The sequence below is a fragment of the Salvia hispanica genome, chromosome 2 (genome assembly GCF_023119035.1).
Source record: "Salvia hispanica cultivar TCC Black 2014 chromosome 2, UniMelb_Shisp_WGS_1.0, whole genome shotgun sequence".
In the NCBI taxonomy this organism is placed as follows: domain Eukaryota; kingdom Viridiplantae; phylum Streptophyta; class Magnoliopsida; order Lamiales; family Lamiaceae; genus Salvia; species Salvia hispanica.
The window spans coordinates 39,378,021-39,391,019 of NC_062966.1; the positions used below are offsets into that span (position 1 = coordinate 39,378,021).

The window sequence follows — 12,999 nt, forward strand, 5'->3', positions numbered from 1 at the left end:
GACAAAGTATATTATTGTTTACACAGCTTTCTTCCCTTGTTTGATAGCATTCACGTGGCTTACCCTAGTATTGTCAAATCAACAATAATAATTTACCTATCTTCATTTTCATTTTAATATAATATGTAATAATTAAATATAGTACCTCCTTTTCGTTCCTGAAATAATATTCGCTTTATTTCATCTATCATCACACGAACCCAAAGAGTGAATAGTTTATGGATTTTGTTTTTTTTGTTAAAACTTAAACATCCAAACCATATCTACTAGTACTCCATAAAACATGGCATATTCATACGACAATTCCAAATCATATGGAATACTGTCTCTGTCCTATCCTATGCTATGGACATTTTTCTTGTTCAACTCGCCCTAAACTTGCTGCACTATATTTATTTTAAGTAAAATATAAAATACTACTCAGTAGTTAATTACTTCCTCCGTCTCCGATTAAGAGTTACACTTTTTCCATTTCGATCCGTCCTCAATTATGAGTCACATTTCATTTTTACCATAAATAGTAAGTAGGTCCCACATTCCACTAGCTCAATTCACTCACATTTTATTATAAAACCAATATAAAAAACTGGGTCCCATATTCCACTAACTTTTTCAACCAACTTTTTTTCACATTTATTAAAACTCGTACCCGGTCAAAGTGTGACTCATAATCGGAGACAAAGAAAGTAAAATATTAGAGTTAAATAAATGTTCTTAATTTATGATCCAAATAGAATATTTCAAGAGAAAACATTTTGGATCATATTCTAAATTAAATCATCTCTTATCATTCAAGAGAGACATTGCCATAAAAGAAGTCCATTTTGTTGAAGCATCATAAATTCGAAGTCATAAAATTGGGCTTTTGGCCCAAAGAATAAAAATTGGTCACCAAATCAGCAGTCCATAAATCCAAGGTAATGTAAAATTCAAGAATGTAGAGCCATTTAACAATCCTAAGGACCATCAACTTTCTAGGCCCAAATAAGTCGACCCAAATTAATATTTTTCGGCCCATTAAAGTTTCCAGGCCACAGCATCGATTCTCTGTCCTTTTTCATTGAACAGATCATGGACATCGAATATATGATTTGAAATAAATGGAGAATTCATGTCATCGTTCTGTCAAACATGTAAATGTGCATGCTGATCAATTCGAATATAAACAATTTGTCCTACATGTTTTGATAAAAACCTACTCCTTCCGTCCCATATAATTTGGGACACTTTGACTCGGCACGGGTTTTAAGAAATGTAACGGAAGGTGAGTTGAAAAAGTTGGTAGGACGTATGTCCTACTTTTAAAGTATTAGTTTTATAATAAAATGTGAGTATGAATGAGTTAGTGGAATGTAGGCTCCGCTACCAAGAATAGTAAAAGTGAAGTGGGACAAATTATGTGGGACGATCCGAAATGAAATACTAGTTCGAATTATATGGGACGGAGGGAGTATTTATTTATGATGGTGCATACATGAATTTGTCACATTATAAATAGGAAGTGGGAGTTCTCTAACATTGTCCAATTTTCTAGATCACACCAACTGAACAACGTTAGTGACTTGAGATTCGGGAATTGGCCTTCAATAGTTTCCTATTTTTCTTTTCTGAAGCGACCATAAGATAAGTCAAGCTTCTGAAGAAGTGGTAAGGAACCTAACGTTAGGTTCTCAATCCATCGGCTAAACCAATCATGCCTGCCGACCAAGCCCAAGTGGTTGTGGTCTCTACGCAGCCCAAAAGGAAGACGTCTCGACCATCAATATACAAAGATTATAGTTCCAATAATTAATCTTTGTACTTATTCCTCCATCTCACTTTCCTTTTTCCGCACGTCCAAGAAAGATAACCCCTTACTTATTTAGAAAATAAGTAATTAAATTCAATTTTTTTTTCCTCTCTTTATTCCTCTCTCCTACTGTATTTTATAGGTCGATCTAGCATTTCGAACACTGATCGTCCTTGCTTGGACATTGAATAATTCATAAAAAATTTTTTTCAACACTCAACAAATTCAAATGTAAAATATACTCCATCTGTCTCATTAGAAATGAAACGTTTTCCTTTTTTGGTTGTCTCAATAAAAATGAAACGTTTCCTAAAATGGAAACAACACTTTTTCTACTCTTTTTTCTCTCTTACTTTACTCTCTCTTCATTAACTCACAAAACAACACTGCATAAAATCTCATGCAATCTCTCTCTTACTTTACTCTCTCTTCATTTCGACATGCATGCAACGACATGTGTTCCTTCCTATTCAACAAGATTTATAAGTTCCCACTTTCCAAAATACTATTAATTAGCATATGGTAAGTTAGGGTGTCGAACCCACGAGGAACGGTAGCATCCGTTATGCATTTCCACACTTAAGGTTTTGGCGATGCCGCCACGCTCTAAATTGGGGGTGAGAACTGAACTACAAAATGTAAATAACACCTAAGCTAAGTTGGGAACTAAACATGCAAATAAAATACAATAAGAAGAAAGCAATTAAACTGGAACACAGACTGGACAATCTGATAAACTGGGCAACTTAGCAGAGAAATTAACACTTGGCGAAAATAAGAACATTTCGAAAATGAAAATAGATCAGCAACTTGCATGAGCATTTCTAAAATTAGAAAGCAAAAGGAACTAAGTTGAAAGAGCTAAGGAAAATAAACTAAGTGTTGGCTCTTAAAAGAAAGCTAGAAAACTAGGATTGTGACCCTTAAAAGTGGCTAGATTAATTAACTCCTAAAAGGTAAACTAAATCACATGTAAATAAAGGTTGAGTGCAGAAATTAACTAAGCTAAAAGGCCTGCCAAAAGTGAAAAGAAAGCATGTACTTGTTGTCTCCCAACTTCTATTAACCGAAGGTGTAAAACCATTGGATAAAAGCCTACAACTAATGGTTCTTCCACTTAACTCCTAAAAGTGGCTCCTAATTCTACACTAAAGGCACGAAAATAAGTGAGAGGGAAGACTACTTGGCTGCTACATAATTACAAATACAAGGAGAAACACAAAATCAACAACTACCTAAACATGCATTGAAAACACCAAATGAAAAGCTGAATATTAAAGCACTTAAACATGATGAAAGAAGCTTAAAAACAACAACAATGGAGGATGAATAGCAAGGCAAGAAATTAAGCCACAAACATTACACTTAAAACATGCTAAACTAATTAATCTAGGTGATTTAAACTCTAAACAAGAACCCAAGAACTAAGAGTAAATGCTTTAACAGTAGAGAAATAAATACACCAAAGCTCTTAAAGATCAGCCTCCAAAAACCATTAAATATACTTTCGGTATATAGAAAAAGATGGGGTTGTATATGAAAAATAAAACCCATTTGTGGCTAAAAAAGGGTGGTCATATAGTCAAAAGGTTTGAGTATCCAAAAAAAGCATGCCTTTCTCTATGATAATGATTTTCAAATGATTTCCCCCTTTAGTGTTTTTGGTCGGTAAACAACAAGTTTTTTTCCCCAAATACCCCCCCCCTTAATGTGAGTAAATGTATTGGAATATGCATGGATGTTTGGGGGGTAAAGGCCTCTCCTTTGGATGTTTTTTTTTATCTGTGATTGATGATTTCTCAAGAAAAGTTGGTTTTTTTTGTGGCCCAAGTCGATGTTTTTGAAAATTTAAAATTTGGGAAAAACCCTTTGATTGACATTTGGTAAGAAATTAAAGGAAAAGGATGATAATGGCTGTATTTTTTAATTCGATGAATGATTTATGTGATAGTTTTGGGAAATTTAAAAAGACATGAATCTTTAAAAAAAAGGGGGTTTTGAGAGAAAAAACGGGATTTTCTTGAAAAAGTGAGATAAGTTTTTAAGTCGGATTGTCAAAAAGTTTTGGGGTGAAGCTTTATTACGCTACTTATTTGGTAAATGGGTTTCCCTTGTGCCTTTTTTGGTCGGCCCCGAGTATGTTTTTTAAACCCTCTTGATTTTTCTCCCCTTAGGGTTTTTGGCCCCGCCTTTGTGCATAATAATCGAAAAACTTAGCCAGATCTAGGGGGTGTTTTTCTAGGTTACCCCGAGGGTGTGGATATGAGTCAAGTGGGATGGGGGGTTTCAAGGTCATAAAAAGGGGGATGTGCTTAAGAAGATGAATTCCCCCCCCGACATTGGGGAACCCCATAGATGTGGACAATGAACCCCCATGGGTGGGATCACAGATCACTCAGGTGTGGAGCGTTTTGGGTGCCCCAAGTGAGGGGACCCCACCCCGGAACACCTATCCGTCTATACCCCTAATGAGACACTTAATGAAGGACCCCAAATAATGTTCAAAATGTTTTTTGAAACGGATATGCATGATAGTCTTGCTAAAATATTCTTCCCCCCCCCCAAATGTGATTAATAGCCCTGTGGTATTAAAATGTTTTAAAATTCCAACACAATTATGTCTTCAGAGATGAGCTGGAAAACTAATGTTGAAACCCTGTAAGTTTGATGGCTTTTTTGGTTTAGTTGCTTTTATAAACTTAGCTTTAATGTTCATAATCGAGGGGGATGAACCCAAACCCAAACAAGCTACGAAATCTAAATTTTGGAGTCAGCATACACCATGATGGAAAATGCATTCTTTAAAGTTTAAACCCTTTGGATTCTTGCCTTTTCCCGGTCTTGTATTGATTGGGGTGGCTTTAAAAATTAAAAAATGAGGTGTAGGGCCTTGGTACAAGGCTAGACTTGGGGCAAAAGTTTTAAAAAGAGGGGAGATTATACGAGATTTTTGCTCTTGAAAAATTACCTGAATTAATCTTGTTTTTCCATTTGTTTGGGAATTCAGATGGATTTTAAAAGGGCCTTCTTGCAGGGTGACTTAGAAAAACCCTTTTACTGAAACCCCCGAAGGTTTTGGGATCCTAATTTCCCCAATCATGTGTGTTTTTAAAAAACCCCCTGTAGGGTTTTAAGCAATCTCCCCGTGGAACATCGTTAATAATTGCTCATAAGTTAGGTTTCAGAAAACCTTTGATGCATGTTGATATTTAAAAATCTTGATTTTTCGTGTTTTGTTGTTTTATGTGGATGATATGCTCATTAGGGTCCATGTTTGAAAACTATTAAAAAAGAATCTTCTCGAGTGATAACTTTGACATGAAAACTTGGGATCTTGAAAATTCTTGCATAGCTTTATAGAGAAGGGAAAAATTCTCTTATTTTGCTCGGGGGCCTTATTTAATAAAGTGTTGAAGAAATTTAACATGTTTGATGCCAAGCCCGCCTTTTTCCCCTTCTTTGCTCATTTTATGTTGAGTAAAAAATCTTCCCAGTCTCGCGATATTGATGCCTGAAAAAAATCCCTTTCTAACTTTTTGGGGGTTTTATGTATTTAATGGTTAGCACCCCGGGGGCCCATTCCCTTTTTTACATGCCTCGATAAACATGTCTAATCCGTCTATTCATTGGTAAGCTCAAATGGCTTTTGATCTTGAACAAAGTACTATGGTTTATCTATTTAAATGTGATGATGGTGTTTTTTAACGGTTTTTTGGATTCCAATTATCTTGCAGAGATAAGAGGAAGTAAAAACCCCCCTGTATTTTTTGAGGTCTTTCATAAGTTGGGAAAACACCAAAACATTGGGCCACACCCGGTCGAGTATATTGCCATCACAGGCAATGAAAATTTGATGGTAAAGGGGTACTTTCGAACTTAAGTTTGTGAAACCCTCCTGTTGTTCTTGATTTCCCAATGCTATACATTGTGTAAAAAAAGTCTTTTATGATAAACAAAGCATATAGATGTAAGATTTCATTACATTGGGATATTGTAGAAAAGCTTTGGTGTTTTAGTTAATATCTTGTGTTTAGATCCGAGAGGATCTCTCTTAGTTGTACTAACGTGTTCCTTGAGTGTGCAGGTACATTTGAGTGCAATTGAAGTTGGAACTGTAGCTTCAAGGTCTTGTAATAGTTAGAACTAGATTCTAGTGATCTTAGTTTGTATTACTTGTTAAAATCAGCCGCGTGGGTGAGAGTTTGGCTGAGCTCTCTTGTACAAGAACAAAGAGGTCTCGGTAATTAGTGAACCTAGACTAATCTGATCCCTACAAGATGAAAGAGAATAAAGTAAGAGAGAGTAAAGTAGGTGTGAAAAAATGTTATTCTTTAGTATTTAATTTATTTATTCGTACTTTTATTATTTTTAAATTTGATTTTCTATGTTAGCAACATTTTAAATTTATAATTATGATTTTTTAATTAATTTACTCATGGAGTAATAAAATAATTTTAACAAAATTAAATATAATAATCTCTTTGTCTCCATATTTTTTAATTTTCTAATTCTTTTCATGTATAAAAATGAGTGTACTTTTATTTTTGATTGATATTTATTTCTAACAAATTGAGTTCATTCTCTACAAAAAATTAAATTCATTAAGATACACTCCATACTCAATAAGTAGTACTCCGTATGTATAAATTACTCTCTTTGTCCTATTAAAAATGAAATGTTATTTTTTTTCGTAGTCTTATTAAAAATGAAACGTTTTCAAAATGAAAATACTATTATTTCTACTTTTTACATCTTTCTTACTGTATTCTCTTTTTATTAACTTATAAAATAGTAGAAATAAATAAAATCTCGTGCTAATAAATAAACGTTTCATATTTAATGAGTATTACTCCCTCTGTTTCATAGTAGTGGAGTCATTTTGTCATTTTAATACGTTTCATAGTAGTGGAGTAATTTTTATTTATAATAAAAAGTCAACATATTTTTTTCACTTACTTTACTCTTTCTTATTTTATTTTCTCTATTTTTTCATTTCATACTTTATTCTTCTTTTACTTAACTCATTTAACTTAATCTTTATTAAATCGCGTGCCGAAAAAAAACGACTCCATTGCTATGGAACGGTCCAAGTATTATTTACGGTGTGACAAAACAATTGCAGCCACGTGACAGCGGTATACTCCCTCCGTCCCAGGGTATTAGACCAACTTTCCCTTTTGGGATGTCCCAATATATTAGACTCATTTCCTTTTTTAGCAAAAAGCATCTCTTTTATTTTATTCTCTACCTACTTTTTTCTCCCTTCTCTCCCCTACTTTTTTCCCTCTCTCATACTTTACTCTCTCCAATTTAACTATTTAAATATCAATTCCTTAAATCATGTGCCAAAAAGAAGTGAGTCTAATACTACGGGACGGAGGGAGTATGATAATTCATAGTCCAACAACTTCAATTCATTTTCGCATTTGATTTCAAAAAGCAGCACATATTCCATTTCTCTACCACAATATCACATTTCTCTTCTTCTTTCATCTCCTCAGTTTGAACTAATTTTCTGAGCTTTGATGGCGGCTTATGCAGCTGTGGTTTCTCTTATGAAAGTCATAGATGACCTTGAAACTCATCCATCCCCTCCAATTTCTCTTGATAAACAACAAGTTGAATCTCTCACTAAAACACTTGTCTCTTTGCAGAAATTTCTCGAAAGCTACGACTCTCCTTTTGCATACAACGATGAAGCAGATCCGTTGGAGATGCGCATTGTTGATGCAGCTCACACAGCCGAAGATGTGATCGAGTCATATATAATCGACACTATCCAGCTCTTTGCAGCAGCAGCAACTGAGGATGGTGGTGATGAACAAATCAGTTGCATCCACTTCTATCAGGATCTGCAGAATGAGATAGAAGAACTTGATTTGCTCAAGAAAGAGGTGGCTGGGATTCCGAGGGAGAAGGTAGTTCAGCAGAGAAACATGGGTTCTGATGATGGTGGTTTAAGATCCAGTAGTTCCACAGAGAACAACCCTTTCATGGTAGGGTTTGATGATGTGCTTCTTCAACTCTTGGATAGGCTAACTGATGGAAACATCAGTCGCCAAATCATCCCCATAGTAGGGATGGGTGGAATCGGCAAAACTACTCTCGCAAAAGGTGCGTTCGAACACAAGCTTATTAAAGAGCGTTTTGGTATTTGTGTGTGGACTACCATTTCCCAACATTATAATATAGTAGAAACTCTTAGAGAAGTTCTCTCTCGAGCAGGAGGGTCCTCGAGCAGTATGGATGAGAAAGAATTGGTAGTTGAATTACACAAACTCTTATGGGGTAGGAGGTATCTCATTATATTGGATGATATGTGGAGTATAGATGTGTGGGATAAGTTGAAATTTTCCTTTCCTGATTGTGGTAATGGTAGTCGAATACTAGTCACAACTAGGATGTCGAACTTGGCTGCCCACTTGACTAATTCCTATAACATCTTCAAGATTGGATTTCTAGATGAGGTTAGTAGCTGGACTTTATTCTCCGTCACTATCTTTGGAGAACAAAGTGTTCCTACTCAACTTGTAAAAATTGGCAAGAAAATTGTGAAAAAGTGTAATGGTCTTCCTTTGGCGATTGCTGTAATAGGAGGTTTAATGGCAAAATCAGATGCTACACTAGAATATTGGGTGTACATAGAAGAAAACTTAAGCTCAAAAGTAAATTCAGAGAATAATGATTATTGTTTGAGGATATTGAAACTGGGCTATAATCAATTGCCTGTCCATCTAAAGCCTTGTTTTCTTTATATGGGATTGTTTAAGGAAGACCGAGTGATTAGAGCTTCAGAAATTGTGGAGCTATGGAATTCTGAAGGATTTCTTAAACCAGTAGGCAACACAAGCTTGACAACTATTGCGAAAGAGTACTTAAAGGAGCTAGTCGATAGAAATCTCATTCTAGTTCATAAGTTTGGGTTACTTGGGAATGTAAAATCATGCAAGATTCATGATTTATTATCTATCTATCAAAGAAGCTCTAAAACATAGGTTTTTTTATGTCTTAAGGGAACAGAGTCCTCAAGGTGTAATTAATCAGCACCGCATTGTTACTTCGGCAAGCACTTCAAAGGAAAAAATTTGTGATGTGTTGGACTCTATGTCACATGCTCGGTCTTATGTGCATCATAAGCGTGAAGTTTCAAAATTTCCAAATTCTAGATTTCTGAGGACACTATATGCATATGATACCCAATATAAACACTTCTATGCTCTTGAAAATGTGTCTCATTTGGTGAATTCACGATACCTTGCTTTTAGTTTTATTTGGAAGAATGTGATTCCTTCAATCAATCTGCTTTGGAATCTGCATACACTAATGATTCAGTGTTTGGATGATTTTATTGCACCAATTGAAATTTGGAAAATGCATAAACTTAGGCATGTCAGCTTCTACACTGTGAGATTGCATCTCCCAAGTCCTCCAAGCATCGTCAATGATATTATTATCATGGAGAATCTAGAGGTGCTCAAAGGAGTGAAGGATTTCAGTTTAAGTGAAGATGTTGTAAAAAGAATTCCGAATATCAAGAAATTGAATTTGAAATTTGAATTAAGGAATAGTGCAGAAGTAGTTGAGAGAGTGAACCGTCTCAGCTATCTTCAATGTCTTACTAAACTGGAATCATTTAATCTGATTGAAATCCCCTACGTTCGAACCAAGTTTGTGCTGAAGATGAGCTTCCCACCATCCCTTAAGAAGTCGAGTCTCTTTCTAGAAAATGTTTTTGAGTGGGAAGACATACTGCCAATGATAGGTTCGTTACCACTTCTTCAGAAGCTCATATTACATGGAGGTCGCTTCAGAACAGGCGAGTGGGAAACAATAGAAGACCAATTCCCGAGCCTCAACTCACTAACACTGGACGGCTGTTATGATCTGGAAAACTGGATAGTGTCAGAGAGCTCCCACTTTCCACTTCTTCAGGAGCTTCGTCTTCGAGGTATATATGGATTGAAGAAGATCCCTTCTGAAATTGGAGAGATACCAACACTCAGATCAATTAAATTGTATGGTTGCAGTGAAACAGTTTTGCTGTCAGCTAAAGAGATAATAGAGGAGCAAGAGGAAACATATGGAGACCAACTAGACCTCAAGGTAACCGCTGTAGTTCTTGAGCAAGATAAAGAACGGGTGAGGTTGGCAAGTTCCAACTTTGAAGTTATAGTGATTGATTATTAGCCTAAGTCTTCTCTCTTTCGTTTCTGTTGTGTTGCTGCAGGTTGATATTTCTGTGTAAACTTAATCGGATCAATTTTCATTTCTCATTTTGCGAGATTGGAAAAATGCATCGTGTTTATGTCACATTTACTTGAGCACGTGTTACAGTTGTCAATTGTTGAGTGTTGATCAAATATTCATTATCGAATTCTGAAATGCTAAACGCATACAAGCAAAGATGATCAGCAGGTGTTCAATGAAAATGCTAGAGTCACGTATAAAATAGAATTCCATTTCAAATTGGCTACTTTGATAATGGTAGATAAGGGCAAAGAATCGACGCTTTTTCATGTTGAATGGGCTGGAAATTTAATGGGCCGAAAAAAAATTATTTGGTCCGCCTTGTTTGGGCCAAGAAATTGATGGGCCTTAGGATTTTTAAATGGCTCTACATTATGGAATTTTACATGACCTTGGATTTATGGACTATTGATTTGGGTGTCTAATTTTTATTCTTTGGGCCTAAAGCCCAATTTCATGACTTTGAACTTATGATGCTTCAACAAAGTAGACTTCTTTTGTGGCATTGTCTTTGTCTCTCTTTAATAATAAGAGATGATTTAATTTAGAATATGATCCAAAGTATTTATTGAAGTATTCCCTCTACTATTCGCACTTTTCTCTTTGGATCGTAAATTAAGAATTGAGTAATTAGTATATTAAATGTAATATTAAGAGAAAATTTAATTAATTCTAATATCTTAAATAAATACCTTAATTTTAATTAAAAGAGAAAAATATAAATAGTTTAAAACAAAAAAAAATTAGTACAAATAGCATGGGAGAGTGGTTCTAAATTTGCAGTTCAGTTTTACCCAAAAACAAATTCCATAAACTACTCACTCTTTGGCTCTTTGTTAGACTGTTTGGGTGAAGATTGATGAAATAATATTTTATTATAACACTTTAATTATTATGTCTCCTCAATAATTGTGACAAACGTTGCGCGCGTGACTGGTTTTTTCACCATTGCAAATTATTGCCGACAGCTAAGATGATAAACATTTTTTTAGTCACAAATAAAAGATTAGATGATACTATTTGGAATCGATGTGTATTTTATTTAGTGACTTTATTTTTATACAGAAATCAATATATTTAATTTCTTGGTAGGAGTACATTTTTTTTCTCCATTTACCCTCTTTAATTTTTCTATTTTTCTTACTTAATCTTTCTTTAACTTTTATTCTCTTTCTTACCTCTCGTGATCAAAAGAAACGTACTCTTCTATCCCCTATTAATTATCCACTTTTGTCATTTTTGTCGGTCTCCATTAAGTGTCCACTTTCAGTTTCACTATAAATGGTAATACATTCTTCTATTGCCATTTTCATTTACATTCCACTAACTCATTTCACTCACATTTTATTATAAACTCATATTCCAGTACTCCTTTTCCAGTACTTTTGCAACTTTTTTCTTTACACTTCTTAAAACTCGTGTCGGAATCAAATTGGACAATTATTGGGGGACGGGAGAGTATTTAATACGGAAGGGCATCAGATTTACCTTCCAAATAGGAGTCCATTTCACATGGATTTATTGGCTAATAATTTTACTACTATTTGTGAGAACAAAAAACTCAATATTCTATTTTTGAAGGGCTAAAATTCAATTTCAAAAAGGACGTTGAAGTGGCATTTGATATTTCAAATATTAAATACTATTTGATTGTTACTCAAAAGCACAAAAGCAAGTTGCTTTATGTTTATTTGTTCTTTAGCAAAAGGGAAATTGTGGGTGGAGAGCGCTGTCAGTTGTGTCGTTTAGACAATGGAAAGCAGCTGAAAAGAATCATGCATAATTGCTATGTAGGGTCTTTCTTTAATTCAAAAGTTATTAATAGTATTTTAAGATATCTTCAAAATAATTCTATCGTATTAGTCTTCTTCATCACTGCTTTAATCTTATTTTCATTCACACTATTCATCTAATCAGTCTCTTAGCATTCATGGCGGCTTATGCATCTCTGATTTCTCTTATGAAAGTCATAGATGATATTGAAACTCATCCATCCCCTCCAATTTTTCTCGATAAACAACAAGTTGAATCTCTCACTGAAAAACTTGTGTTTTTGCAGGAATTTCTCGAAAGCTATAACTCTCCTTATGCATACAGCGACGAAGCAGATCCGTTGGAGATGCGCATTGTAGATGCAGCTCAAGCGGCCGAAGATGTGATCGAGTCATATATCATCGACACTATTCACCTTTCTGCGGCAGCAACTGACGATGGTGCTAGTGGTGGTGGTGGTGGTGAACAAATTAGTTGCATCCACTTCTATCAGGATCTGCAAAATGTGATTGAAGAAGTGGATATGATCAAAAAAGAGGTGACTGGAATAACAAGGGAAAAGGTAGTGCACCAGAGGAACGTGGCGGATTTAAGATCCAGCTCATCCACTGAGAAGAGCTCTAACATGGTAGGGTTTGATGATGTGCTTCATCAACTCCTGCATAAGCTTACCGATGGAAACACCAATCTCCAAATCATCCCTATCGTAGGGATGGGTGGCATCGGCAAAACTACTCTTGCAAAAGGTGCGTTTGAACACAAGTTTATCAAGGATCATTTTGATATATGTGTAAAATTGTGGGAAAGTGTAATGGACTTCTTGGGGATTTTTGTGATAGGGGGGTTTAATGGCTAGATGACTACGAGAATATTGGGAACATAAAGGAAAACTTAAAGCTCAATAGTGAATTGAGAATGATATTTTTGGGAGAATATTGAAACAAAGTTATAATCTTTTGGGCCCCTATCTAAAGCCATTTTTTCTATACAGGGGATGTTTGAGAAGGTGCGGTTGTGCCAAAAATTCGATATATCGAAGGGTTTCAAACCCATTAGACAAAAAAAACTTGGCAATTTGAGGAGACTTCAAGACTGTTATAAAATCATTCAAGTTCATAATTGGGGTTACTTGGGAATGTAATTTAAAATTCATGTTTTCAAAGTTTATCAATGAAAGAAGCTAAAAAACA

At 35.0% G+C, this 12,999-nt stretch overlaps 1 protein-coding gene across 1 annotated transcript; it reads left to right on the forward strand.

Moving 5' to 3' along the window:
* The first annotated feature begins 7,314 nt into the window (after window positions 1-7,314).
* Window positions 7,315-10,034, forward strand: LOC125207017 (putative late blight resistance protein homolog R1A-10). The gene is made up of 3 exons (XM_048106226.1): window positions 7,315-8,724; window positions 9,122-9,928; window positions 10,017-10,034. Exons 1-3 carry the CDS (start codon window positions 7,315-7,317, stop codon window positions 10,032-10,034), a joined length of 2,235 nt encoding a protein of 744 aa, XP_047962183.1.
* Window positions 10,035-12,999: the final 2,965 nt, after the last annotated feature.

What these genes read in the sequence shown, in the direction of transcription:
- LOC125207017 (XM_048106226.1), top strand. Translation starts at nt 7,315, where the DNA reads ATGGCGGCTTATGCAGCTGTGGTTTCTCTTATGAAAGTCATAGATGAC. An exon ending in AGTTTGGGTTACTTGGGAAT is followed by an intron (nt 8,725 to 9,121) that starts GTAAAATCATGC and finishes CTAATGATTCAG; the next exon opens with TGTTTGGATGATTTTATTGC.